This window comes from Oncorhynchus mykiss, chromosome 16 (assembly GCF_013265735.2).
Source record: "Oncorhynchus mykiss isolate Arlee chromosome 16, USDA_OmykA_1.1, whole genome shotgun sequence".
NCBI classification, from domain to species: domain Eukaryota; kingdom Metazoa; phylum Chordata; class Actinopteri; order Salmoniformes; family Salmonidae; genus Oncorhynchus; species Oncorhynchus mykiss.
The window spans coordinates 41385292-41401847 of record NC_048580.1 but is presented as its reverse complement, the minus strand read 5'-3'; the positions used below and the strand labels follow the sequence as shown (position 1 = coordinate 41401847).

Genomic DNA, 16556 nt, shown 5'->3' with positions numbered 1-16556 from the left:
TTGGAGGGGGAGCCAGACCAGGGAACTCAGGGGTACAGGGGAGGTGTTGGCGTGTGTGTGTGTCTGTGTGTCATTGCCAGCGGCATCTCGCGTGTGTTTCCCCTCTTCCATCTTCCTCACTTCCAGCTCCGCTCAGGCATGGCCAGTGTCTGATCAGATGGCCGATCAAACACTAATCATTCCCTCACGGCCCATAGTGAAGTAAAGCTGTCATTAATTTTGCGGAATTACATCAAATGTGAGGCATTCTTTATGTGTCTGGGAGGCCGCAGGACAGTTATACGATGTAGGGCTGCTGCGCTAGGCAGATGGGGCAGCTCGGCCGTGCATACTAAATACCCACCCACCCACCGTCCGTCCATCCCCCACTCCTCTCCTCCACCTCCCACTCCCTCCCCCTGTTTTGCTCTCATCTCAGTGGCTCTGTCTATCACTTATCCTGTCCTTTCCTCCACCGCCATCCTCCCTCCCTTCCCCTGTTCTGCCCTCCTTTCAGTCACTCATCCTCTCTTATCCTCCTTTCTTTGTCCTCTACCCTTCCAGTGCCTTTGCTCAACTAAATGATTATATAACCCTTATTGGTTACTCCCTGACCCCCCCTCCCCCTCACTGATTTGTATTATTTAACTGCTACCCTCGTGTGTCTAAAGCTCTCCGTTGTGGTGTCACCCAGCTTTGAATATGTTCTAAATATTCTGTCACCTAGTCAGTCATCCACCGCTGCTCAAAACACATCAAATGCAGAAGTATTCTAGAAAAGGTTGCAAGACCTTTGCAGCTACCGCATATCTCAAATCATCAAGATATGTTGCAAGCGACCAATGCACTTGATTTGATTTAAACATCTGCCGCTCCCTTTGAGCGAGAGAGTCAAGTCACCCAGACTGAGACATGAACCACAGCCCGTGGAGTAGTTTCTAACGCCTCGAGATACTGTACATCCAACGGCCATCTCTTACCAGTCCGGCCAGCAGTAGACACTAGACAGTGTACTACTAGACACAGAGGCCAAAATAACATCACAGTGTTGTGTTGGGTTGCTGCAATAGAATAACCAGGATACCCTTGACCAGGTAAGTCTCTATACTGGAAAAAAAAAGGCAAATCAACACCAGGCCACAATTCTCTACCCGGGCATCCACACAACTTCTCAATTCTCTACCCGGGCATCCACACAACTTCTCAATTCTCTACCCGGGCATCCACACAACTTCTCAATTCTCTACCCGGTCATCCACACAACTTCTCAATTCTCTACCCGGGCATCCACACAACTTCTCAATTCTCTACCCGGGCATCCACACAACTTCTCAATTCTCTACCCGGGCATCCACACAACTTCTCAATTCTCTACCCGGGCATCCACACAGCTTCTCAATTCTCTACCCGGGCATCCACACAACTTCTCAATTCTCTACCCGGGCATCCACACAACTTCTCAATTCTCTACCCGGGCATCCACACAACTTCTCAATTCTCTACCCGGGCATCCACACAACTTCTCAATATTGATTCTATAAAAAAGAAATCAATTAAAAAAAAGAATTGGAGAGGGGGTGAAGGCGGAGGAGAGGAAAGGAGGGTGTGGCGAAGAGAGAGAGTTTTGATGGGAGACAGCCTGGCAGCTGGACCTGCAGTCAGAAGCCTAGGCATGATCCAGCAAGGTCTGTAACACCCTGTCCAACAAAACGTGTGTGTGTGTGTGTGTGTACGTGTGACACCCAACTCCACTCTTGTTAAAACCCATCTTAACACTCTTTATAGGCTACTCTCATGCAGTACACTGTATGTCTGCAAACAATGAGCTTCTAATGACCACCTTATTTGGATCGCTGAAATGGGTTCACATCAAGCGACCAACCCTCTGACGAGTGGGCTGGTGTTGTTCATGTGACATTGAAAAGCAGTAGGAGGTAAAAAACGATTACAGGTTCTTGTAGGAGTGACGTCACCTGTCAGAAGACAATGAAGCCCGGGGCACCATGTGCTGACATCATTTGAATGTGCCTACGGTGTTTGGTTAAAGTGAAATAACACTTTGCTCATTTTCTTTGTACAACATATCAACATTTCCCATCATTCCAGCTGTGAGCTGACAATTTCCAGTTCTGACATGCAAGAACAGACAGAACCAGGCACGGGGAAGGCATCTGGCTTGTGTGGAGGCTCTGGAAGGTTCACTCAGAAGGTTTGGTTGAAGTACACTGCCATCTGGTGTCTACGGAAGCAGATTGTACTGGGACCACGTGGCGCCGTCACCATTCTCCACCCTTCTCGCACAGTATGCACTTACACACTTCCCATCGTGGATTTACCAACTGTGGAACCCCCTGTAGCGTGTGAGCTCTGCCATGTCATACGGCATTTGGATGTAGCTTTTAAATGACCTTGAAAAGTGTATTCAAGTAAGACCTTCTTTGGATTCTTGTAAGTAACAAGAGTTTGGCCGTGTCATAATTTACTGTAGCTTACATATGGACATCATGCATTACCGCATTACAAATAAACCCGTTTGCACTTGAAGAGCGTTTTGCAAGCCTACTTCAGTTTAAAGTTTCACGTTTGATTAGTCGTATGTACGGGATACACATGGTATACAGCGTCCAATGAAATGCTTACTGGCAGGTTCCTTGATGACAATGCAACACCAATAAGAAATAAGAAAAGATAAGAAAACAAACATAAAGTAAATGGCTCAGTAGAATAGAATAAACACTTGAGCATAAATATAATACAGGAAGGCACAATTTAGAGTCCAATATTCAATCAATCAATCACATTTATTTATAAATCCCTTGTTACATCAGCCGATGTCACAAAGTGCTATACAGAAACCCAGGAACCTAGGAAGAAACCTAGAGAGGAACCAGGCTTTGAGGGGTGGCCGGTCCTCTTCTTGCTGTGCCGGGTGGAGATTATAACAGTACATGGCCAAGATGTTCAAACGCTCATAGATGACCAGCAGGGTCAAATAACAATAATCACAGTGGTTGTAGAGGGTGCAAAAGGTCAGCACCTCAGGAGTAAAGGTCAGTTGGCTTTTCATAGCCGAGCATTCAGAGTTAGAGACAGCAGGTGAGGTTTAGAGAGAGAGTCGAAAACAGCAGGTCCGGGACAAGGTAGCGTGTCCGGGTGAACAGGTCAGGGTTCCATAGCCGCAGGCAAAACAGTTGAAACTGGAGCAGCAGCACGACCAGGTGGACTGGGGACAGCAAGGAGTCATCAGGCCAGGTAGTCCTGAGTCATGGTCCTAGGGCTCAGGTCCTCTGGGAGGGGAGGGAGAGAGATAGAGAAGTAAAGGGAGCATACTTAAATTCACACAAGACACCGGATAAGACAGGAGAAATACTCCAGATATAACAGACTGACCCTAGACCCCTGACACATAAACTATTGCAGCATAAATACATGTGTTTTGGGGAATAGGGGATTGAGGGGCAAGTTTTAAATTGTGTAGTATTTACCAATCATAATTGGTGCATTCAGAAAGTATTCAGACCCCTTCACTTTTCCACATTTTGTTGCGTTACAGCCTTATTCTAAAATGTATTAAATCATTTTTTTCAGTCAGTCTGAAGTCCTGAGCACTCTGGAGCAGATTTTCATTAAGGATCTCTCCATACTTTGATCTGTTCATCTTTCCCTCAATCCCGACTAGTCTCCCAGTCCCTGCCGCTGAAAAACATACCCACAGCACGATGCTACCACCACCATGTTTCACCGTAGGGATGGTATTGGCCAGGTGATGAGCAGTGCCTGGTTTCATCTAGACGTGACGCTTGGCATTCAGGCCAAAGAGTTCAATCTTGGTTCATCATACCAGAGAATCTCCGTTAGGTGCCTTTTGGCAAACTCCAAGCGGGCTGTCAATGTGCCTTTTACTGAGGATTTGCTTCCTTCTGGCCACTCTACCATAAAGGCCTGATTGCTGCTGTGCTGCAGAGATGGTTGTCCTTCTGAAAGGTTCTCTCATCTTCACAGAGGAACTCTGGAGCTCTGTCAGAGAGACCATCAGGTTCTTGGTCACCTCCCTGACCAAGGACCTCCTCCACCAATTGCTCAGTTTGTCCGGGCAGCCCGCTCTAGGAATCTAGGAGTCTTGGTGGTTCCAAACTTCTTACACTGTGTTCTTGTGGACCTTCAATGCTGCAGAATTTGTTGATACCTTTCCCCAGATCTATGCCTCAACACAATCCTGTCTCTGAGTTCTTCAGGGAATTTCTTCAACCTCATGTGGGATCTTATATAGACAGGTGTGTGCCTTTCCAAATCATGTCCAATCAATTGAATTTACCACAGCTGGACTCCAATCAAGTTGTAGAAACATCTCATGATCACTGGAAACAGGATACACCTGAGCTCAATGTCGAGTCTCATAGCAAAGGGTCTGAATACTTATGTAAATAAGGTATTTCTATATATATATTTGTAATAAATTTGCAGAAATGTCTAAACACCTGTTTTCACTGCGTCATTATGGGGTATTGTGTTTAGATTGATGAGGAAAAAAACAATTATTTAATACATTTTAGAATAAGGCTGTAATCTAACAAAATGTGGAAAAAGAGAAGGGGTCTGAATACTTTCCGAATGCATTGTATGTCTGTGTGGGTGTGTGTATGTCTGTGTGGGTGAGTGAGTGCATGTGTGCTAAGGTTGGCAGATCTCCTGGATGTGTGGGACCAGGGTCCCAGTGTTGTACTTTGCCGTCTTCACCCCCCACTGGAGGGCCTTGTGGCTGTGGACGGAGCAATTCTTGCACCAGGCCATGAGGCAACCTTTCAGGATGCTCTCGATGGTGCAGCGGTAGTATTTGAAGAGCACCTGATTGGCATTCCACATTTCTTCAGCCGCCTTAGGAAGTAGAGACGCTGCGGCGCCCTCTTGACAAGAGTGGTGGTGTTGTTAGCTCATGTCAAGTCCTCAGAGGAAATGAAAACGGCTGACTCTCTCTACTGACTCTCTCTTTGATGACGTTGAGGGAGAGGTTGTTGTCCTGGCACCACAATACCAGTTCACTCATCTCCTCCCTATAGGCTGACTCGTTGTTGATGGCTATCAGGACTACAACCAGGGTGTCGTCCGTAGACGGAGTACAGCAGAAGGCTGAGGACACACCTATGGGGGGGGGGGGGGGGGGATCTGATGGAGCGGTAGGCATATTGGAGAGGGTCCAGTGGAGTGGGATGTCAGCCTCTCGAAGCACTTCATGATGACCGGAGTGAGTGCGACGGGGCGATAGTCATTTGGGCATGTCACCTTGTTTTTCTTGGGCACTGGGATGAGGGTGGTCTCCTTGAAGCAGGTGGGGACTACAGCCCGGGACAGGATGAAGATGTCCGGGAAGACACCATCCAGCTGGTCAGCACACACTCTGAGGACGTGTCCAAGGATACCGTCTGGGCCGGCAGCTTTGTGAGTATTCACGCTTTTTAAGAGTTTTTCTCACGTCAGCCTTGGAGAGGGAAAGCACCTGGTCGTCCGGAGCAGCGTGAGTCCTCCTGGACGGCTCGGTATTGGCTGCCTTGACGCGAGCATACAATGTGTTAAGCTTGTCTTGGGGGAGGCTTCGGTGGGCAGCTGGATTTACCTCTGTAGTCTGTGATAGTCTGTAGTCCTTTCCACATGCCTTGCGAGGGGGGGGGGGGGGGGGGGGGGGTTATAGTATGCTAGCACTCCATCCCAAATGGAGTGTTGTCATGTAACACTACCTCTCCTACGTTTGTCATGTCTGTTCATCTGCCAATGTTGGCATGCAAGCAATGCTCAAGTGTCACTCACGAGTGAATTAAGAGTTCTGTTTTTCCTGGAGATGGGCAAGTAAATCAAAGGCTACTCATTTTAAAAGGGCTAAACAAGACCATATTGGGAGCAGGCAGCTATGATAGACAGTATTACAGCAATTTGACATTTCGTTGTTGTCGCAAATGCAATGCATTAGGGTTGCTCGCATCAAAAGCAATTCATATTAAACCCGATGAGTTGTTTTCCGCTGCGCATCGATGACGTCGCGCTTTATAATAGGACCGTTTATATTAAGGCCATGACATGACCAATGAGAGTGCGTGCGTAATGCAATCGGCGAGAAAATAATATGAACCAGCCATGGACGCGGAGAATCATCAAATTACAGAACGCGATTTCCCGTAACCCGACCTTTGAGCGTCTCCTCTGTGTTCGGGGGTTGTAGTTTTCCTTCTATAATTTCTAGCTTCAGATCTGTGCTTCATCCAGCTATAAAGAACAGCAGTTCCCATAATACAGCAAAACACACCACCACTGTGATGCGTGTGTTTTTGTTATTGTTGTAGGTTAGTGGAACAGCTGAGAGCGAAGAGACGTCATTGTGCATCTTTAAAAAAACGTTTAATCGTTTTCTGACACGGATGGACTTTGTCTGCCTTTAATCTAAATAGGGACGGATCAATTGGACAATCTGCAGAGCAAACAGACCAGAATAAGGTGAGTTTCAGTCAAATAAACTCTGACGATCTGTATCTGCGTAGAGTTCTCCCTATGCAGAAACGAACACAAAGGAAAACGAGCAAATTGTCCTATTTGGTACAGGTATTTGTTGACGGTGCACACCATTTCTTTAATACATTACACTACGGTGAGATCGGTTAACGGTCTCGATGGTGCTGATTATTGGCTTTTGCGCATCAAGGGAGTCGCGCACACAACGTGTGTTTCTTTTTCCACTGGAGTCTATTATTGCGCACACTGGAGACTGCAGCTGCTAGGCTAGTGGGCCTTGTCTTGACACGAATCTCGTGCGGTGTAATTTGAACTTTTTTTTTTTACATTTCGAGATATTTTAGTTATATAATAGAATAAGTCGTTTATTACCACAGATTGTATTGTTTGTGGGCTTTTGCTCATTTCTAGCAAAATAAACAGAACACAAACATGAATTAATGCTCGTGTCAAGTGGACTGACGGCTGCACGTTGTGTGTGTTGTGCTTATTAATGCGCTATACATGGTTTATGAACGTGTTATTTATTACCTCATACACTTTCTCAAGAGTTCTCACTATTTACACTTTTGTAATCTCAGTAATATGGAGCATATGTTAGCCAGAAATGTTAGATATAGGCCTAATGCGCCGTGCAGTTGTTTTAATACAATGCTCTTAATTTAGTTAGAGGTTGCATTGTATTACAGGGATTTAGACTGACACCTGTCATCATTTATCCCTGCCAGTACAATAGTGAAATATATCAAATGTATATTTTGTTGGCTACTGTGTCTATGCCTGGATACTAGTCCCACGTGGCTGTTGATGTTTAAACAAGAAGTGAACTGTAGGTCTACACGTATGTCGACACGTGACTAGAGTGAGCGGCAGGGTAGTCTAGTGGTTAGCGCGTGTGGACGAGTAACCGAAAGGTTGCTAGATCGAAATCCTGAGCTAGGCAGCTAACCCGCTATTCCTAGGCCGTCATTGAAATTAGAATTTGTTCTTTAACTGACTTGCCTCGTTAAATAAAGGTAAAGTAGAAACAGAGTGGTGTACAATAACAACAAGGTGTTGGGCAATGGCTGTAATAAATAGTCGCGGTGTTGTTTTCATGTAGTGTGTGGTTATGTATTATGGTCGTTATGGGCTTAACTGTCATCTAGATTTTACTGGGGGGGGGGGGGTGCCCTTCCCCCATGCTTTTCTGTGCCCTCCATATGGTCACTGAGAGGGGATCATCTTTCACTGAACAAACACTCCCGGAGTCGACTCTTTCACTCTTTCACTCAGCAGTTTGCTTCACAGCAGTCACCTCTCACCTACTTCTCCATATGCTCATCTGAACAGGTCCCGGGGTACATTCGTCAAATACTTGAAAATAGTTGGAAGTTATTTGAGGTGTGATTGATTCAACTTCCAAGTGTACCATTTTGTGACTACTCTTATTGGTTCTGTTGTACCAAACAACACAATCAAATGTAGTTGAACGTGTTTGAAACACAGGTCTCAGGTTTGGTGTCTACCTGTGTTTATTATAGCCGTTGTCAAATGAAATGTTGTGACATACATCTTTTTTCTCCGTCACACCTGTATCCCCACAGGTACTCACCAGTGTTATTGTGTTGCCATGGAGAAGGCTTGGAGGGTGGAGTTTAGGAACGTGGGTAGTAGCTACTTCCCTCAGAGCCGCGTGGAATGCCACTACAGCATCAGCTCGCAACATACCTGGGCCAGCCATGACTGGGTCGGACTCTTCAAGGTATAAGGTTAACCCGATAAATTAGTAAAACCCACCCCGAGGAGTGGAAATCAAGTGAAATGCACAGCAGTTTAATTTTTAAATGTTACTGTATATATTAATATTTGTGTGTGTGTTTTTTTTATGTCTCCCTGTCTCTCTCCCCTTGTCTGACTCCCTCAGGTGGGATGGTTGTCAGTGAAGGACTACCACACCTTTGTTTGGGCCCTGGCCCCGGAAGGCTACCAGGAGGGCACAGATGTCAACTGCTGTGTTAACTTCCAGGGTACTAGTCCCTCCCTTTGAACCCTCCCTCTATTTCATACAAAGTGTGCCTGGTCAACATTCACACTGTTCAGAAAGTAGTGCACACACATTCACTCTTCTTCTTTTTCATTGAACCTTTACTTAACTAGGCAAGCCAGTTAAGAACAAATCCATATTTACAATGACGGCCCACCAGGGAACAGTGTGTTAACTGACTTGTTCAGGGGTAGAATGACATTTTTGACCTTGTCAGCTCAGGGATTCAAATCCAGCAACCTTTTTGGTTACTGGCACAACGCTCTAACCACTAGACTACCTGCGGCCCCAAGTTCATTAACCTAACTTGCAGGGTCATCAAATAAAGATAGATATCCACACTCACGAAAAGTGTGAGACCATTCAACAGTCTGTCTGGTATCTGTCTTTATTTCACAACATTCATACTCTGCCAAGGTCTGTAAGGAAACGCTCCAACTTTGGATTGGTCTCACAGTAAATTGAATGACCCTGTGGAAGGGTACTATAGGCTGGTGACTGACCCTGTGGAAGGGTACTATAGGCTGGTGACTGATATTTAAAGCAGAGACAGGACTCAATAAGTCACATAGTGTTACAGAAAGGAGGTGATCAGATTGTTTCTCTCGCCCTGCTCTCTCCCTCTCTCTCCCTCTCGCCCTGCTCTCTCCCTCTCGCCCTGCTCTCTCCCTCTCGCCCTGCTCTCTCCCTCTCTCTCCCTCTCGCCCTGCTCTCTCCCTCTCTCTCCCTCTCACCCTGCTCTCTCCCGCTCTCTCCCTCTCGCCCTGCTCTCTCCCTCTCGCCCTGCTCTCTCCCTCTCGCCCTGCTCTCTCCCTCTCGCCCTGCTCTCTCCCTGCTCTCTCCCTCTCGCCCTGCTCTCTCCCTCTCGCCCTGCTCTCTCCCTGCTCTCTCCCTCTCACCCTGCTCTCTCCCTGCTCTCTCCCTCTCGCCCTGCTCTCTCCCTTGAATTTAAACCAGTCTTTGTTCGACTCTGATTGAATTCCTTTAAGAAGTAGAAGGTTGAGTAATGAGGATGAGAGAGAGACAATGGTACAAAGACCAGACCAGACTGAATAACCAACCATACATTACACTAAGGCAGTCAGGAGTGAATAGAGAGCACCGAGTGAAAGGCGTCCTTCTAACATTACAGCACAGGAGCTTGCAGACTTTATACTGTGTATAAAGTGTCCACCGTCCTCTCAGTGACAGTGCTAGCTGAGGTGACTACAGATTGCCTGGCTTTCGGTGGCTGAGCAGAGCGGCTGTGTCATTGAGTTGTGTCAGGGAGATGAACAGCTATCATTGACACGGTCATTTATCGTCTGTGGTGAGGACTGAGGAGACAGGCGTCTGATGTAGTCAAAGCACATTCAGGATTATGCCCACTTGTCACAGAGGTTGGTTATCTACAGTGCACGCAGTGGTGGAAAAAGAACCCAACCGTCATACTTGAGTAAAAGTAAAGATACCTTAATAGAAAAAAACTCAAGTAAAAGGGAAAGTCACCCAGTAAGATACTACTTGAGTAAAAGTATTTGGTAAACAATATATATAGTAAAGTATCAGAAGTAAAAGTATCACTAAATTCAAATTCCTTTGTCACGGCTGTTGAAGAGGACCAAGGTGCGGCGTGATGAGCGTACATTTTCTCTTTATTTGGAAAATGCAGAACAAAACAATAAAACACTACAGAACCAAATCGTGCCGCTGAAGGCTATGTGCCCTAAACAAAGTCAACTTCCCACAAAGACAAGTGGGGGTGAAAAGGGCTACCTAAGAATGGTTCTCGATCAGAGACAACGATAGACAGTTGTCCCTGATTGAGAACCCTACACGGCCAACACATAGAAATACAAATAATAGAGTATAGAATACCCACCCCAACTCACACCCTGACCAAACCAAAATAGAGACATAAACAGGATCTCAAGCAAACCAGACGGCACAATTGTCTTGTTTTTTAAATTTACTGATGGGGCACACTCCAACACTCAGACATAGTTTACAAACAGTTGTGTTTAGTGAGTCCGCCAGATCAGAGGCAGTAGGGATGAACAGGGATGTTCTCTTGATAAGTGTGTGAATTTGAAAAAATGCAATGAGTACTTTTGGGTGTCAGGGAAAATGTACATTATTTTCTTAGTAATGTATTGAAGTAAAAGTTGTAATAAATATAGATAGTAAAGTACAGATACCCCAAAAATAACTGAAATAGTACTTGAAAGTATTTTTACTTAAGTACTTTACACCACTGTGTACATGTCATCATAACTGAAATCATGGCCATAAATACATTTTTAGCAGTATAAGCATGTATACATCTAGATCAATAATCCATTGACCATTTCACTCTCCCACTCCCTTCCTCCCTCTTGCAGCCTCCTATCTGCCCAAGTCCAGTTCCCAGCAGTACCAGTTTGTGTACGTGGATGGGAAGGGAGAGGTGTGCTCTGCCAGCTCCCAGTTTACCTTCAGCGCCCCTAAACCTTTGGAGGACCTGGTCACCTTGGAGGAAGGAGCCCACGGAGAGGAGGGGGGGACCGACATGCTTCTGGTCGTACCCAGGGCCGAGCTACTGCAGGTGGGCATGAGGGAGTGCAGGTGCGAGAGAGAGAGAGAGAGAGAGAGAGAGACAGAAAGAGTACTGTAGAGGGATGTCCATATCCTCTTTCAGTTATAGAGAGGGTGAACGAATGTTGATGAAATGAATAAGGCAGAGGTGAGAACCAATAGTCAGACAGAGGATGGAAATGGATCATCTTTTAGGCACTCAGTTAATGTTTTCTCTCTCTCCTTCCAGAGTCGCCTGCAAGAGTGTCTTCGGGAGCGAGCCGAGCTGCTCCATGCACGCGAGGCAGCCGAGAGGATGAAGGAGAGAGAGAGGGAGAAGTACAGGAGGGCAAGAGAGGCGTGGGACAGAGGCTGCGAGGAGCTGGAGAGGAACATTGCGGACCTGAAGGAAGAGCTGCGAGAAAGCAGAGATAGGGTGGAAGAGATGGAGAGGAGGCAGGAGGTACTGTAACATTACAAGACAGGATTCATGACCGTGCCACTGGGGATTTGATCATGTCCAAGTAGCCCCGGTGTCTGGTCATGAGCACTTATCTTTGTAAAAAAAATGCGATTTGACGTAGACCGACAAGATCACAACCCCAGATGTACATTCTACTGTTATGTCACATGTCAAAACAGGAGCAGTTCATTTACAGGTCAAATGTGCTTCACCATCTACAAAGGAGTCTCAGGATACTGTATGTACTCAGTATAGAATGTAGATTCTCTCTCTCTCTCCCTCCCTGTCACAGGAGGTGGAGGCATCAGGAGAGGCCTTGGCTCAAGAGAAGAGCTCCATACTGACTATGAAAGCAGCCAGCGAACAGCGAATCAGAGAGCTGGAGGATGACATTAAAGCCCTGGCACTGAAGGCCTTGGAACGAGAGACTGAACTAGAGAGGTCAGAGACGCTCTCTATCTCCCTGGAGCTCAACCGTTCTCTTTGATCTCTCTCTTTTCTATCCTCTACCTCAATCTCTCTCTTTGATCTCTCTCTTTCTATTCTCTTATCTCCCTCAATCTCTCTCTTTGATCTCTCTTTCTATCCTTTATCTTCCTCAATCTCTCTCTTTGATCTCTCTCTTTCTATCCTCTTATCTCCCTCAATCCCTCTCTTTGATCTCTCTCTTTCTATCCTTTATCTCCCTCAATCTCTCCTTGATCTCTCTCTTTCTATCCTCTTATCTCCCTCAATCCCTCTCTTTGATCTCTCTTTCTATCCTTTATCTCCCTCAATCTCTCTTTGTCCATCGGCCTGCCTGTTTTTCTTGCGCTGTTCTCTGGTTAATGCTAACCCCGTCTCTGTGTGTAGGATGAAGGAGAGGGCCAAGAAGCAAGCAGTTCAAAGGAGGGAGGAGGAGAAAGAGAGGAAAGTTCTGCAGGTACTATAATGGCTTGGATTTATTTAGTGCTTTTTCACTACCAACATGTGGTGTTTTTTACTACCAACATGTAGCATGCTACCTGGGTGAAGCACAGCAGCCATTTTGGGCCCGAACACAAACCACCCATCATGTCTGATCCCAAACCCCTCTTCTTCCTCTTCCTACATCCACGTGTCTTCCTCAGCTCAAGCTGGAGCAGTCCGAGGGGGAGCTGCGCAGTCTGTCTGCTGAGTTCCAGGGTCTGAGGAGCTCCCTGGCCCAGAGAGACACACACGCCCTACAGCTACGGGACACCATCACCACCCTCACATACAGGCTGAGTACGGCGCAGCGGAAAGAGGTGAGGCTGGCACCACCCACAGAGGGCCCGAGGGTAGTTAATAAAAGGGATGTAGGGGATTGAACAGAACACAATGCAACAGGAAAATGGCAGTACCCACTGCGGCCCCTCGTTCTCACCCATCATCGTCTAACCAGGCTATTGAGGTTATTTTAGCAACCATAGCAAACTTTGCTGGCTGGAGAAATAGGGATGGGCGGTTAGAGAGGGAGTGGCAGGGTTGGTCAAAGACAATGTGACAGGAAAGTTCCCAATGTCCCGTGGCCTCACCGGTCGTCTGACGAAAACCATGTTATTGTTGCTGAACTATCATCTCCTCTTGTCTTTCCTATCAGGCGGAGAGCGAGGCCGCCCTGGCTGAGATGCGGGGCCTGCGGGAGCGTCTGGGGGCCAGCGAGCGTTGTGCCGAGGGCCTGAAGGGAGAGCTGTGTGCCCTGGTGGCCCAGAGGGACCAGGGCCAGACAGAGCTGCACCAGGCCAGGCTCCAAGCGGCACAGCTCACCCTGCAGCTAGCCGACGCCAGCCTGGCCCTGAGGGAGGCCAGAGCACACTGGGCCCAGGAGAGACAGAGCCTGCAGTGCAGCACTGAGGTAATGACAAGGATCATCGTATGGATGGACTTTAATCACATAAATTGGATTACTCAAGTAGTCAAAGCGTTTCACAATGATAGTGACTGTAGACGCCAACCTCTACAGAACTCTCACTGACAACTGTAACGCACTAATATACTCAACTCCGATTGGAACTAGAGATTGCATTACTGTGCTGGAAAGGATGCGTGTGCAAGGTCTCCTCTTTCTGTTCCGCTATATATGCGACAGCTGCGACCGACTAGGAAAGCCTCACGTCTTCTCGATACACAATTTCTCAGTATCTCCGGTTGAACTTTGAATTGAAGTTTCAGAATGTCCCAGCAGCATGACTTGGGTTAAGCGGTGTGCGTGTCTCCCCCCCCATGGCAGAAGGCCAGAGAGCGTCTGGAGAAGCTGAATGGAGAGACGCAACGGATAGAGAAGAAGCTCCAGGAGGAGAGGATGGAGAGAGAGAAGGTGGAAGTGGAGCTGGGAAGAGAGAAGGACTGCAACCGGGTAAAGACTACCGTACCACAGACCATAGGCTACATGCAAAACGACATTTCAAGCTATTAATAGACACACACAAAAAAAATATATATATCAACTCTCCACACACGCTCGTGGCTCGGCTCAGGATGCTGACATTCCATGTGTCGTGCTATACGGTATTGAAAACCACTCGGCCTTGTTGGTCCTGTACGGCTCAGTTGGTATAGCATGGCACTTGCGGTCCCGTGGTTTTGGGGTTCAATTGCCGAGGCCACCCTTAACGTAAAGATGTATGAACGCACGACTCTTAAGTCGCTTTGGATAAAAGCGTCTGTCTAAAGAGACGTGTTTTTGCCAACATGCTGGGTCATGTTCACTCGTCCCTTTAATTGCTTGCGCTGTGCTGCTGGCTAGGCTGTGTGTGTATATAAGTATGTGACTCCTTGTTTTGATGACTGCCCCCTGCAGGTGCAGCTGGGTGAGACATGCAGGGAGCTCCAGGAGCTGAAGGCCAGTCTGAGGGTGGCCCAGAAGGAGAAGGAGCAGCTGCTGCTGGAGCAACAGGCAAGACCCACACCTTTGTACCTCCATCTCTTCAACCACCATTCCCCCTTCTCCACATACAGACACATTTCCATAGCAACTGCTAAGCACTGCCCACTTCGGAGACTTAAGATTTCTATACATGTCAAGAGAGGTGTAGAGGCCCGGAGGTCCGTTTGGTGATGAGCCTGAGTTGTCTGGGCATAACACTTGTCTATGTGTAGACGAGTCTCTTGACGGCCCTGCTCTGCTCCGTACAGGACCTGATGGAGTACATGGGTCAGGTGGAACAGAGGAGGGAGGCTTTGGCAGATGCCAAGTGGAGCGCTGCGTTGTTCGCCTCCACCAGTGAGTGGAGGAACCCACCTAACACCGTGGAAAACACCCTAGCACTGAGGGACATGTACAACAATACTCATTTGATCTGTGGGCTGTCCCAACAAGATATTCTACTTCTACACTGACTTGGATCTGAGATGACTTCATGAGATAAGTGGAGACGAGAGCCAGGAGCTTTTCCCAGTCAGGGAGAACTCCTGGCCCTGCTCTGACGATCACTTACCACTGTTGTTTTCTACTCTGTGTGTGTCTGACAGGCCTCCATGACAGTCCTCTGTCTGACTCTGAGGATGAGAACCCTGAGGCCCTGCAGCCCTCCCGCCAACCCTGCAGGCAGCCCCCCCCCTCCTCCCGCCCCCTTGCCCACTACAGCCTGTGTGACCCCCAGGCCCAGCCTGACTCCCTGCTCCCCTCCACCCCCCCTTCCTCCCCCAGAGACATGTCCCGGTCCCTGTCCCGAGGGGGCGTCGTCATCAGCCAGCCCGCTCCCCTGTTGTTGCCCAGGCAATCGGGCGGAGACACCCTAACACACAGCTCTGAGTCGGTAAGAGACGGTATCAGATGCTCTTACACATGCACACGCGCACACACACACAACTAATTCTTGTACAATTAGCCAGGCTGTTTCCTTAGGCTGATAACATGCAGCTATCTCCAGTGCTTCTGTCTGTGGCTCATTTAACTGTCACCGATAAACTGTATATCTCAGAAAGGCACTTAGAGAGCTGCCTGTGCAGTGGCTTATTTCCCTATTATGGCCTTATTGCTAGGTTATTACATGTGTATGCCTCACCACTCACTTTAACTTTCTCTCTTTCTGCCCCCCCCCCCCCTCTCTCTCTCTCTGTGTGCAGGAGGAGGAGAATAACACCGACCAGTGCGGAGGACACAGCTCTGGAGAGGAGGCAGCCCTGCTGCTGCCTGAGACCACAGACACAGTCCTCAGGTAGCTTGCAAGCACACACACACACACACACACACTCACGCAGTACATGCACTGCAGCTTCACACACCCACACACAGAGGGCTTTTTTATGATGACAGGCTGAGTATGGCTCTCAGAGATGGACGTTTTGAATATCAGGTCGTAAAAGAAGTTGAGTGTGGAGGGGAGGAGAAAGGGAGCGTGTACGACGGAGGCAGCGCGAGGGAGGGAAGAGGGCAGTGAGGGAGAAGGAGGGGAGAGATGGGAGGACAAGGGGACAGGTAAGTTGACAGCTGGCTATAGCAATGATTTAGCTACAGGCTAGTACTGGAGTCACGGGCCAATTTTCAGCATCATTAAAGCACTCTCTCTCCCACTCTTTCACTCTCTATTTCTCCCTCCCTCCTTCTCTCACCTCTTTTTTTTATTTTCTTCTCGTATGTGTTCCTTTTCTACAGTTCTGCTGTTCCGTGACCCCTCCGCGAATGTAATTGGGACGACAAAGGTCACGATTGATTATTGATTTTGATTGATGGTTCACACCCTTTCCTTTCTTCGTTGTTCCCTCTCTTCCAGTGACCTGGCTAATACCTCTCAGTGGTAGAGAGCGGAGATACAGGACCAAGTCAACAGCATCACTGTCAGTGTGTTCTTTTCTTTTAATTCAGTATTCAGCGCACAAGCACACACACACCAACACACACACACACACACAAACACACTACAACTCACCTCTCTGACAAATGATGTTAATATGCAATTTGCTTCTACATTTTTCTACAAACTTCTTCGTTGATGTGTGACTTCTAGGCTGTTGTGCTGCACCTGCACATAACATGGTCCTAAGGATGACATAATGCCTGTCATAACAGGTCGTGACAGCTCAAATCATAGTTACGGCCTCTCGTGGACGATTCTA

At 47.6% G+C, this 16556-nt stretch overlaps 1 protein-coding gene across 2 annotated transcripts; it reads left to right on the top strand.

The window, feature by feature from the left end:
* Positions 1-6179: 6179 nt before the first annotated feature.
* Positions 6180-16262, top strand: calcoco1a (calcium binding and coiled-coil domain 1a). 2 transcript variants are annotated; one of them, XM_036946909.1, is made up of 15 exons: positions 6180-6462; positions 8064-8221; positions 8384-8486; positions 10864-11066; positions 11286-11498; positions 11791-11939; positions 12351-12420; positions 12608-12763; positions 13099-13353; positions 13729-13854; positions 14299-14394; positions 14634-14721; positions 14970-15256; positions 15567-15658; positions 16214-16262. In XM_036946909.1, the coding sequence occupies exons 2-15, from the start codon at positions 8090-8092 to the stop codon at positions 16239-16241; spliced, it is 1998 nt and encodes a 665-aa protein (XP_036802804.1). In that variant the 5' UTR covers positions 6180-6462; positions 8064-8089; the 3' UTR covers positions 16242-16262. The 2 variants fall into 2 exon arrangements, with proteins under 2 accessions (XP_036802804.1, XP_036802805.1); XM_036946910.1 differs by lacking the exon at positions 6180-6462 and adding an exon at positions 6469-6567.
* The last annotated feature ends 294 nt before the right edge of the window (positions 16263-16556 follow it).

What these genes read in the sequence shown, in the direction of transcription:
- calcoco1a (XM_036946909.1), top strand. Translation starts at nt 8,090, where the DNA reads ATGGAGAAGGCTTGGAGGGTGGAGTTTAGGAACGTGGGTAGTAGCTAC. An exon ending in AGATGGAGAGGAGGCAGGAG is followed by an intron (nt 11,499 to 11,790) that starts GTACTGTAACAT and finishes TCCCTGTCACAG; the next exon opens with GAGGTGGAGGCATCAGGAGA. An exon ending in AGCTGCTGCTGGAGCAACAG is followed by an intron (nt 14,395 to 14,633) that starts GCAAGACCCACA and finishes TGCTCCGTACAG; the next exon opens with GACCTGATGGAGTACATGGG.